The sequence below is a fragment of the Triplophysa rosa genome, linkage group LG18, assembly GCF_024868665.1.
Source record: "Triplophysa rosa linkage group LG18, Trosa_1v2, whole genome shotgun sequence".
Taxonomy (NCBI): domain Eukaryota; kingdom Metazoa; phylum Chordata; class Actinopteri; order Cypriniformes; family Nemacheilidae; genus Triplophysa; species Triplophysa rosa.
The window spans coordinates 15,119,656-15,132,719 of NC_079907.1; the positions used below are offsets into that span (position 1 = coordinate 15,119,656).

The window sequence follows — 13,064 nt, forward strand, 5'->3', positions numbered from 1 at the left end:
GTATTAGTATGGGTCTATATATAGGCTAATATATCTATCTATATAATCTAAATGAGGAATAATCCCTTCAATGGTGTTTACAGAACACAATAAGGAACATAATATGCATATTTTCTGCCTAGACTATCTGCACTTACATGAAGAAAGAACTACAAACAAGTCTGGGGAAACGTTACAGAGTATTTCAACGCATAGTGTGCACACAGAAGTGACATGAGACCAGAGGTGGACAGTAGTGAAAGTCGCGGTACAAAGGTGCTCAAGCGTGGAACAGATCGTGCAGTGTCGTCGCTAAACAGAATTATCTACTACGTCATTATGCGCATGCGCGGACGGATCGTGCAGGCATCCCGGATCGTGTACCGACAGACGTCATTACTCCAGCTGTGTGGCGTCATCAACTAGATTGCTGAACCAACTTGGTTCAAACAATTGATCTCCGACAGAGTTACTATGGTTTCGGGAAACAGTCGTAACTACATCGTTAATTTCCCCAACGATGCATCGTACTATGGTGGTTAACCAGCGAGTTATGTCGTTGTTCGGGAAACGCACCCCAGATAGAGATATGACAAGTTTTTTGGTCATAAAATGCTTAAAAATTCAGTGTGAAGTGACAAAAGCAGTCAGTTAGTCAGTAAGAATATACACTACTGTTGAAAAGTTTAGAGTCACTTGAAGTGAAAATATTTTTATGATCTTAAAAACCTTTTAATATGAAGGCATGTCTTGAGGTTTAAAAATATTATAATAATTATTAATTGTTATAAAATTGGTTATGTAGAAAATATAATTGTGCCAACATAATAATTTCTCTCAAATTTCAAATTATTCAAAAAATGTTTGAAATGCAAGTGAGTGTACCTTGATGAAAAGGTAGACAATAAGATCCCAGAATAGATGGGAACTCATTTTTACAAGTTTATTTTTACAAACATTTGTACAAATTAAAGAGAGGGTGACTAAAACAAACGCTAAAACAAAATCATTTAGATTCTTATTTTTATTATTTTATAATATTATTTTTTGTTATTGTTATTATTGTTTAGTTTATTATTTTATTTTTTATTATTTTGGATTTTTCTTGAAACAAAACGTAACTCCCAGTTACATTTGTGCTATTTCATAATTTTGATTATTTTATTATAATTATAAAATGCACAAAACATAAAAAGGAATGAGTAAGAGACCCGAAACTTTTGAACGGTTGGGAATCTGATGTTTAATGTGACTAGGAGTTTTATAAGAAGCAGGATTTTGAGTTACAATATAATTGTGGGCAGGGCTACCCAGCATGATACATAGAACAAATAACCAATAAACTGGCAAAATATCCTCTAATATGTCAAATGATGTCCGTGTTGTACAGTATGATGCGCTATTATGTTGTCTATTGGTCATTTTTAATAAGGCTGCAACTGTTTAATGGGCAAAGCATTAAGCAAACCCTTATTTCTAAGGTTGCTGTTGATCCTGTTACCTTCTGATTTGTGTGGAGGGCAGACTCTGGTGGATAGACGATGAAATGCCGTAGCGTGAAACCGAAGCCCTGAGAGTTTTTCTGCAGCACCACTGTACGGGGACCCTTCCAGGCCACGCCCTGCCCTGAAAGGGGTTGAGTGTTCTGACTGGATGACAGTCCTCCATCTTTCTGGACTTTCGCCTGTAACAAACCAAAGTAACGTGAGAAAACGGATATGAACATCCACAAGGCAACTTCTCAGAATGTTATGACATAATATGTTCAGATGTCTATAGGATGTCATGGATGAGTCATTAAAGTGAAAGTTCACCCAAAAATGAAAATTCTGTCATCATTTATTCAGCCTCATGTCTTTCATACCTGTTTAAATTACTCTGTTCTGATGAACACAGAAAGATATTTGGAAGAATGTTAGCAATTTTCAATTCTATGACATCATTAACTGCCATAGTAGGAAACATTTAATGGTAGTCAAAGGTGCCCTAAACTGTTTGTTTTCCTAAATTCTTCAAAATATCTCACTTCTCACTCACAAAAATTGATTAAATTTTTTTTCCTACTATGGTAGTGGATGATGTCACAGAACTGAAAATGGCTAACATTCTCCCACCTATATATTTCTTTGTGTTTAACAGAACAAAGAAATTTATATAGGTTTGAAAGAACCTGAGGATGAGTAAATGATGACAGAATTTTCATTTTTGGGTGAACTATCCCTTTAAGGTGACCGGAGAGGTTTCCGCTCTCCATCATAACGTCACAAAGGATTTAATGGTGAGTGGGCGTGTGTTTTAATTATAATGTTCATTTCGGTAAACTCCACCCACCTTGAGGGCATGACCCCTTTAGACAAAGTAGTAGTGAGGAATGTCTGAGGAATTTCTATTCTAAATGGAGATGCTAAGAAAAACCACCACATGGGACTTAAAAAATAAATACAGCGGGTCCTGTTGTAAAATAAACCAGAGCAGATGGGCCTTGCAGCAGTGAACACCCATAATGTAAAAATGTGTGAATAAAGGTCATCTTTGACTCCAGGTCACATGACAGAAAGTCCATTCACAAGAAGAGCAATACTTAAAAAGCGAACTATAACGCTAACTATACTAGCATCCACACCAACGGACAATAGTGTTGTTTATTTTAAGCTTGCACTGTGCAGTTTTCTTTTAGGTTCAGTTGGGTTTATTGATTGATTTCAAACAACTATTTTACCCCTCTGCCCACCCAATTCCTCTTCCAGTGGCTCCATTCCACAAGACCTCACCCCAGCATTCCATCACCTAACACACCAGGCGGTGCTGCAGTGCCGGAAAACAACAACAGGAAATGGAAACTCTGAAGCAGGAAGTGCAGTACCTCCCTTAACTGGCTATTAAGGGAATCCTCTACACTCCAAAAATAATCCTGACTAATAGAGATCTTCATCATTTAGATAAGAGACGTTCGGTACACACAACACTTACAAAACTTTTCAGCACTTCCCAGAAATTTTTGTGGCACTTCCTTAACTTATGCATACTTGTTCTGTCTCCAAGGCAACACTTCCTGTCCCCGTTTCTCTGAAGTATGTCAAAGCTACACTGTCCATCTGTCCTTGTTCTCTCTTAGGCCTTAAATATGGTCATAGCATTGACCTTGGCCATGGTGGTGTATCTACAATAGTGTCCAAAAGTGATGTCCGGGGGTATACTTGTACAATATTAGCTTTTCATTCCCCTCAGGTTAGATTAAACCAAAAAAATATGAGATATATGGTACAAAATGAAAAAAAAACACTATTTATTTGACTTTACATTTATTTGATAAAAGTATGTTATTTGACAAAAAAGAAAAACTACCCTCTTTACCAATGAAATATCAGGGAATATGTTTTTTTTTTTTACAAAAAAGCTCATATGAAATATAGTATACATTGACTACAATTGTATCTGTTATGAATTTGTTTATTCTTTCATTTAATCATTTTTTATAGCCATTTTTAGTAGTGACTTAATCTCTGTGCATGAGTTGTGTGTAATTTTCTGTCAGGTCAAGTTTTATGAAATATATTTTTAAATAAAACGTTTATTTTCAAGTTGGTCATCACTTTTGGCGACTACTGTAAATAAAAATCCAAATGAAGAGATGATAAAGCTTAGATAATGACAAAGGAACATTATGAAATAGCTACAATTTTTATCTTTTCAGCTTTCATGTTATTATTTTTAGCAATTCTGTTATGTGCTTTTTTCTATTTTTATTTATTTTTTATACTGCTATATAAATTAATGAAGTTCATTTTAAATTAAATTAATTGTAAAAATATAAAGTTTTCGTAAAAATTTTTATTTAAAGGTGCAATGTATGAAATTTAGCGGCATCTAGTGGTGAGATTGCTATTTGCAACCAACAGCTCACCCCCCCTTTTAAAGCGGCTGACACAGGACTAAAGCTCAGTTTAAACTTGTGCGCCGTAGACTACGTGTCGGTTTTAATTTATACTTCTGTGTCATTGTCCAAGTCGACAGGCAATGTCCACTAGGCGTCAGTGTCCACGCACGTGTTGCATGTGTAACCAAGACAAGAGCCGAATAAGAAGCAGCTCCTTTGAGAAGCATTAGCAGTGATAGCAGCAAGTAAACAGTCACTTTTGTGATGTTAAATACAGAAGAACAAATAATTTACTTAGATAATTCATTTGGAAATGCGTTTGAGTAAACATGACGCTATCGCAGAGTTTTTTTACCTGAGGGAGGGGTTCAAACAGACCAATCACAGCGCTTGCGGTCCGCGTGTTGAGTTGACGCGTTGTTACATTTTTGGAGAGGTGCGCGTCAGGCTACGGCGTGGGTCCTACGTGCGAGTATAAACTGAGCTTAAGATGTCGTCACGTTATTGCTACTTTGCCGAAGGAGATAATGTATGTATTTACACGTTCCGTAGTGCAGTTTGTCCGTTTAGGGCTACTGTAGAAACAACACGGTGAATTCCATTCAAGGAGACCTGCGGTGTGTAGATAGACATAGCTCATTCTAAGGTAATAAAAACATAACACTTCATTAGGTAAGCTCTTTATACACCTCTGAAAACATACAGTAGTTGTAGTTGTATATTGTATTGCATTTCTGTCAATAGATCCTCTAAACAAATTACACATAGCACCTAAATTATTTTAGTGCCTCTTTCGTTTCAAGTTTTTCAGAAAATATTTGGGCCAATATTGTATTCGATTAGCAGAAATATTTTAATAGTTCTAGCAACTATAACAACATTACAACTGATCACAAAAAGAAAAGGACATGCGGGGAAACAAACAAGAAGAGGAGTAAGAAATAGAGAGAGAGACTACAAAAACAAAAATGTGATGAAAGTGTTGCTTTGAAATGACAGGATGCCTCAGTGCATTCCAGGACCAGCATGTCACACTCTAGTGATGATACACACATGAGTGTTAGATGACATTCCAGTGCACAACAACACACCATCAGTCCTTACTGATAATACGAACATTAGTTTGTAATGTCAGTTTAAAAGAAACCAATAACAGCCCTCAGGCATCTGACCCATTTCTCATCTGCTTGGGAGAGAATCATTCATGAAAGATAAAACTCTCAATATGAAAGACAGTTCAGTGGTCAGTTCAACGGTCCACGTTCAGGGATAATAGAAAAAGCAACACACTTCTGCGAGAACGTAGAGTGCATATCGTGAGTCACTCCTGCCATCACACATACACACCAAACCAAACACAAATGTTTACTGCAGGCATGGGAGCCACTCTGAATCTTTTCCTCTCCACTGGACTCCTCTGCAAGCTCTCATTACGTAAGCCACGGTGCGTGCAGAAACAACCACAGCACACTGAAACATCTAAACAAAGCTGCATTTCTGAATGAAAATGTGGACAAAGCCGGTGCCAAACACATCATTGAGAGACACATACAGTACATACATAGTGACGCCACACATAACCAGAGTCGGAGTTTCGCGTGACACTTGGATTAAAGAGATGGTGAAACATAAAGGTACACGCGAGCATGAACAGCTATTTGTAAAAAGATCTGACAGGAATACTTCATGTTGTTGAGATTTGCATAAGATGTGTGATGTCACTGTTTACCATCCCGTCGCTTCAGCATCAAAGATGTGAATCATCTCTTACCCTTTTCAGATTCCAAAGCATTCTGTTGATTCTGTTGAGCCGTGCCAGATGGGGTTGGTCATCAGCACTCCTAAGAATCGCCAACCATATGCAGCGGGGCTCTGGGTGGCTGCAGTCCACTCCTACGGATACTTTGAAACACCATTCCTTACCCAACGGAGCTGGGACTCTGGATGTGTACTGTTTGACTGAGCACATAATCAGTCCGACCATTGGAAAGCGGACGCTGGATCCACCACCACAGGGCAAAACGTGGCCATGTCAGCCGGGCACCGAGATCAAGCGAAAAGGGCATCAAAAGCCATTCCTGGTCCTCACACCAAAAGGATCCCTTTCCACACCCTCATACTGGTTTCTTCAAGAACTTACTTCAGAATTCCCAATTCAGTCATCTTTCATTTTATGGCATTCCCTTACAAAGTGTTATCTTACATAAAACACAACCATGTTGTCACCAGATGGATCTGTTCCTAGCTCAACATGTGATAAGTCAGCATAGCTCTGTCAGACTGCTCTCCATTCATAAACACAAGTCACCTCCCAAATGAATATGTTGCGTTCCTTGACAGGGTCCGCGTGTGACTCACAGCCTCTCGGAGGTCTCCCCTCCCGCAATATCTTTCAGGTTCACCCTCCAATCCTCAAGTGGACTGAACCATCAGGCCTCAAGTCTGTTGGCTGTTGTATGCCACAGCCTTTAGAAATGAATAATGCCAGTCTTGAGGTAGCAAAGCAAATCTAAATGAAAAAAGTCAGCTTTGAAAGGCTGACCAGTAGTTTCCGATGAAACATACGATCCCCTATAAGCTGTCTATTTTGATCCTCAACTGGCATGACTTGGTATACATTTTTACAGCAGCGTCCCCATCCTTCGCTTCTCCAGCTAATGAGTAGCTTTCCAGAGCCAAGTAGAACACTGTCCCAAAGCATAGGTCGTCATATCTGTCAGCTCAGTGTGAACTCTGCCAATCACATGACTGGGGGGGATTCAATCTCTCAATCACTCCACCTCTCTTTCCTGTTCCACACTATCCCCATCCCGCTTCATCATGCTGGCTGTGTGATGGAGCAGCTCTTTCACACTTGCACACCCTCTCTCTCTCTCTCACTCTCTCTCTGGTTGACTCGCCCTGCATCACTGTCAGCTCATTTTAAACTCAGAGACCTGGCCGTCACTGCTTGTTTCCTGCTAAACTACCAAGCACACACTCAAAATTAAGCGTGTACGTGTGTGTGTGTGCATAGTCGAGCCATCCCATAATTTATTGCTTTTTGCATAGGCAACCGTGTGGTAGAGACAAACACTTTTCGTCTTACTGTAATGAAATTGTGTTCAACTCCATATTAAATTAAAGTCATATTAGCATATTCTTACTACACGGCTGTAACCATTTTATTGTGACATTAATTAAATAAATAAACGATGCTATCTGTCAAATTTATCATTCATTTAGTTTATTTTGTGTTCCCTTTCTGTCGGTCTCTCGACGTTGTGTCGAACCGACAGATGGGGTTCGCCCTTGAGAACCAATCACTTCCGACTTCTTAGAAAAGGCCAATGAAAATTGGCGAATGAAATTTGCATGCCGGACTCCGCCCCCAGATATCCGGGTATAAAAGGGAGACGGCGTGCCTCATTCATTCACCTTTTGTTCTTCGGAGCCTTCGCTCATGATCAACAGACTTCGCTACAAGACTGCCGGCTCTACGATGTGGTGCAGCGGACTGTCCCTTCCTGCAGCGACTTCCCCTGGGCGTCTCGGCGGTTCCAGAAGTGTTCGAGTTTTTTTCTCTAAAAGAGCAAATTTCTCCAGCGTGGCATGTCCCGCTGTTCTCTTGGGTGCAACACACTCATCGAGGAGGGGGACGGACACGATGTCTGCTTCCAGTACGCTGGGGCAGATGTTGTGGATACGTCCTGCCCGCACTGCGGGCGGCTGACGATTCAGACGTTGCGTCATGGGTGGCTGTGTTCCCACGGGACTCAGCCACCACCTTGTCTGCTTCCCGTTCCGTGACGGCAGGACTACGGCCCTGCCGGCCCTGCCGATTCCTTGAAGCTCCCTCCCTCGGGGGGTCGAGATCAGGAAGAAGCGGATGTCGAAATGTCAGCCATGCTTTCCCGGGCCGCCGGCATTGGGTTGCGGTGCACCGCACTGCCTCTCCCAACACTCGCGGCTGGATACACGGTACATCGGGCTTGAGAGAGGCTCCAAGCCGCACTCGCCCTCAGTGCCGTGTTTCCCAGGAAGTGCATGAGGAACCTAGTACGACCTGGAACACCCCCTTCGGCACGTACACGTCAACTAGTTCCATCACCCTTTCTTCCCTCGATGGTGGGGCAGCTAGAGGATACGTCGATGTCCCCCAGGGGCTCGACCTAGACTCCCGTCCAAAACACGTAGGCTTTTCGGCATCTGAGGTGTCGAGAGCTTACTCTGCTGAGGACCAAGCTGTCCCCTCTCTCCATGCTATGGCCTTCCTGCAGGCCAATGCGCGGAGAGAGCTCCACGAGGGTAAGACCGACCCAGCGCTTATGCAGGAACTCCGCTGCTTCACCGACCTCGCTCTCGGGCGAACAAGGTGATCGCGCGGGCCCTGGGTCGGGCGATGTCCACACTTGTGGTCCAGGAGAGACACCTCTGGCTGAACCTTGCACAGTGAGTAACTCTGAGAAAGTCCGCTTTCTCGATGCACCCATCTCGCAAGGGGGGGCTGTTTGGTGATACTGTCGAGTTCGACAGTTAGGGAGCAGACAGAGGATATCACGTATGTCCTCCCCAGCCGCGACTCGACCGCCCTCTGGCCGCCGAGATCCCGTGCACCGTCTGCTTCCCAGCAGCCCTGGTCCTCTTCGAGACATAGAAGCTAATAAGAACGTAACCTTTGCTCCAATTGATTTATGTTGTCATATAGTCACATGATGTCATTGGTCACCTGGTCTTCATATGTGGTGCTTATGTGGCACCGCTCATAAACACCACACCACTAAGTGTAAATAAAATTTATTTATCATTTCAAAGACCCCAAAACACAAAACAGTCTTTAACAGACAACCAGTCCACATGCGTTTTTCAATCCATCCATTGAGTTGCTGGAGCCTCATAATTAATATCTTATATATGTTTCTGCAAGTTTTTAGAGAGGGGTGTTGTGCCGATGCATCACTTTGCATCACTTGCGTTGTACTTGCGTGAAGGGGGCAGGTGTCTGTATGGGCTGTACGGGCTGGGATGAGTGGAAGGGAAGACATCGAAGAGGAGACCACCACCCCATCAGCAGCCGCGGTGAAAGCCAATGCGGCCCTCATGGGAAGACCCCAGGGAGTTCGAGAATACCTTTCTAAAAGTTTTCTCCCTCTCTGGGCGTTTATCACAGCCGCTCTCACGGCTGTGCCTTCGGCAACTCGACGTTGCGTCCACCGTGACGACGTTGCGTCACGGCGAGACCCAATGTCGAGGATAATCAGCAGCCTAAGCACTCTCAATCGACGGTGCTTTGTGCCACATCATCGTCAGCCGCTCTCACCCTCTGCACGACGGTGTTCGGCAACTCTACGTTGCGGCAAGACCCAATGTCGAGGATAATCAGCAGCCTAAGCACTCTCAATCGACGGTGCTTTGTGCCACATCATCGTCTGGGTATTATCACAGCCGCTCTCACCCTCTACACGACGGTGTTCGGCAACTCGACATAGCGGCAAGACCCAATGTCAAGGATAATCATCAGCCTAAGCACTCTAATTCGATGGTGCGTTGTGCTACATCTTCGCCAGACAGGTAAAACTGCAGAGCCGATCTCCTCCCCGGGGGTCCCCCCCACGGCGAGGGATTCGTAGTGCCAGCCATCGAACCACCCCCGGGAGGTCGATGAAGCAGAACGTACCCCTAGCCTCCCTGTCGGTCCCTGGGAGCCTGACAAGAGCTTCCCAAACCGTCATGGTGACTACGGGATACGGTCCGTCTCGGCTACACGATCCAACTCCCCGGACGCCCACCCAAGTTTCGGGGCATTCTCTTAACCTCAGCAGAGGCAAGGATGCCCCGTGCTTCGGGCCGAGGTCGCCACCCCTCTGGTGAGGAAGCGATCGTGCTCGTCCCTCTAGCCGAGATGTTCAACGGGTTACAGCCCGTACTTCATCATCCCCAAAAGAGCGGGGATCACTAGATCTGCGTACCCTGAACAGGCACCTACTCAAGCTGCCGTTCAGGATGCTCACGCGGAAGCACATCCTGGCATCTGTCAGATGTCAAGATGGATTCATGGCAATCGACCTGAAGGACGCTTACTCTCATGTCTCTTTCTCCCTTGTCATCGCCCGTTCCTACGGTTCGCTTTCGAGGGTCAGGCATATTAGTACAGAGTCCTCCCCTTCGGTCTGTCCCTGTCCCCACGAGTCTTCACGAAGATCGTGGAAGCCGCCCTCACTCCCCTCAGGGAGAGAGGTGTGCGGGTACTAAACTATCTCGACGACTGGCTCATTTGACACACTCGTGAGATCTGTTATGTACACACAGGGACCTAGTGCTTCGGCACCTAGATCGATTGGGACCACAGGTCAACCGAAAAGGAGCAAGCTCTCCTCTGTGCAGAGCATACTCTTTTTTGGTATGGAACTCAACTCTGTCTACATTACAGAGCGACTGTGCTCAGTCAGTGTTGAACTGCTTGGAATATTTCAAGCAGTCAGCGGGAGGAGGCTCCTGGGTACATGGCATCCTCGACGGTGGTGATACCCCTCAGGTTGATGCACATGAGACCGCTCCAACACTGGCTACAGAGTCGAGTTCCCTGGAGAGCGTGGCACACCGGCAGCAGGCGGATGGTGATTACGCTTTTCTGCCGACGCACCCTAACCCCTTGGTCTTCAATAACCTTTTCTACGGACAGGGGTCCCTCTCGGGCAGGCGAGATGCGTCAGGGTCGACAGACGCCTCCCTGCAGGGTTGGGGTGCCGTGTGCAATGGGCACGCAGTGTCAGGGCGATGGACGGGCCCCGCCTGCGCAGGCATATCAATTGCCTAGAGTTGTTGGATGTGCTACCCGCACTGAAGGGGTTACAACCTCTCGTGCAGAACAAGCATGTGCTGGTCCGGTCGGACTGCACAACTGCCGTAGCGTTTTTAACCGCCAGGGTGGCGTTCGCTTATGGCAACTAACACGACTCGCCCGACGCCTCCTCCTGTGGAGTCCGCAGGGCCACACATATCCCAGGTGAACTGAACCAGACAGCCGATGTGCTCTCTCGTCAGTTGACGCCTCGCGGAGAGTGGCGACTCCACCCCCGCGTAGCCAGCTCATTGGGGACAGTCAGGGCGGGCTCAGGTAGACCCCTTCGCCTCCCTGGACACCACCCATTGCCGCTAAGGTAATCCCTGCCTCGGCACGGAGGCTCTAGCGCACAGCTGGCCGTGGGACAAGCGGAAGTACGTCTTCCCCCAGTGAGCCTCATTGCACAGACCCTGTGCAAGGTCAGGGAGAGGAGCATCAAGTGTACTAGTTGCGCCATACTGGCCCAACCGGACTTGGTTCTCGGAGCTAATGCTCTTGACGACAGCTCCCCCCTGGCCGATTCCCCTGATGAAGGACCTGCTTTCCCAGGGGAAGGGCACATTATGGCATCACGGGCTAGACCTCTGGAACCTCCATGTCTGGCCCCTGGACGGAACGAGGAGATCCTGAGTGGCCTAACCCCTGCGGCGGTTAAGACCACTACTCAGGCTAGGGCCCTGGCCACTAGGTGACGATACGCCTAGTGGTGCCTCTTCTCATCCTGGTGCTCTTCTCGAGGAGAAGACCCGCGGAGTTGCTTGATCAAGTGGGTGCGGTCCTTCCAGAGACTCGAGAATAATCTCTCCTCTTCCACACTGAACGTGTATGTAGCCGCTGTTGCCGCTCATCACGACCCAGTTGCTGGTAGTCTCTAGGACAGCACAACCTGATCATTTGGTTCCTAAGGGGCGCGGGAAGGCTACCACCTCACCCACGCTCCGTACCCTCTTACGACCTTGATGCGGTCCTGGAGCCCCTCGGAGATGCCGCTCTTTCTCACTTCACGATGAAGACGGCTCTCGGGAGGACGCTCAAGAGGGTAGCGGACCTACAAGCATTCTCCGTGTCCACAGATTGCCTAGAACTCGGGCCCGGTTATTCTCACGCTATCCTGAGACCCCGGCCCGGCTACGTGCCCAAAGTTCCCACCACTCCCCCGAGACACCAGGTGGTGAACTTACAGGCGCTCCCCACCGGGGAGGAAGACCCAACCTCATCCGTGTTGTGTCCAGTACGCGCATTGCGCCTCTGCTTGGACCGCACGCAGAGCCACAGTAGCTCTGAGCAGCTCTTTGTCTGTTTTGGAGATCAGCAGGGAGGGCTGTCTCAAACAGAGATTGACGCACTGGATCATGGGCGTCGTCGATGGCGTACCTGTCCTAAGATCGCCTACGCCCACTGGGTGAGAGCTCTCTCCACACGGAGTACAGCCTCCTCGTGGGCACTGGCTCGAGGCGCCTCTCTGGCAGACATCTGCAGAGCTGCGGGTTGGGCTACACCCATCACCTTCGCGAGGTCCTACAGCCTCCGCGTAAAACCGGTCTCGGCTCGAGTCTTGCAGGCATCAGGCAAGACCGGCGGCCGGTAGGGTGTACGCCTATGACAGTACCTTCCCCCCTTTTTCCTAAGGGGGTCAGCGCACTAACTAGCCTCCCTTCTTCCCCCACTGGGTGAAGAACAGGCACTCCATCCATCACTAGCAAGCACCTCCTGTGGGCGGGCTGGGCAGAGCAGCCCTGCCCCTTAGGCCGGGTATCTCCGGAGTTATTCGCAACATAGCTCTAACCGGACCTAGTGCTACCAGACGTTGCAACCCCCCAGCAGGGCGGTTCCGTCTGATGTATCCTCATGCTGGTTCCCACCTTGGTAACCCATGACCTCCTTAGGTGGACCTCCACCTCGCGGTTAACTCCTTCAGTCCGCACTTTCTTCCCATGAGTTCTCCCCCATCGGTGAGACCATGTTGGTATCTCCACTAGTCTCCTCCCTGTGGTAGGAAGTGGTCTCTGTAGCGCATCCCCCGCTTGAGGAAGTAGCGCTTACCCAGTGGCCTTACGGTTCCGGGCGGCTTCTCGCTGTTAGAGAAACAAGGCCGCCGCCTGTGAGGCCGAAGGTAGGGGCCTTCCCACCTTTCAAGAAAGCTCTGGGACCCCCTACCTACCCACTGGTAGGTTACAATTTCGCGGTAGCGCTCACGGCTGACACGCCCAGGCCAGTCACCGTCGCTTCGCTAGAGATTGTGACAGGGCACAGTGTTATGGCGTTTTCCATAGGAACCCCATCTGTCGGTTCGACACAACGTCGAGAGACCGACAGAAAGGGAACGTCTCGGTTACGTTTGTAACCTCGGTTCCCTGATGGAGGGAACGAGACGTTGTGTCCTCT

General features: G+C 47.1%; 1 protein-coding gene across 5 annotated transcripts in view; it reads right to left on the reverse strand.

The window, feature by feature from the left end:
* arhgap23b (Rho GTPase activating protein 23b) overlaps positions 1-13,064 on the reverse strand; it is a 50,773-nt gene that overhangs the window by 19,602 nt on the left and 18,107 nt on the right. For all 5 annotated transcript variants that reach the window (XM_057358274.1, XM_057358273.1, XM_057358275.1 and 2 more), the window contains exon 2: positions 1,481-1,663. In XM_057358274.1, coding sequence (XP_057214257.1) covers positions 1,481-1,663 — 183 coding nt within the window. The remainder of the gene's footprint in view (positions 1-1,480; positions 1,664-13,064) is intronic.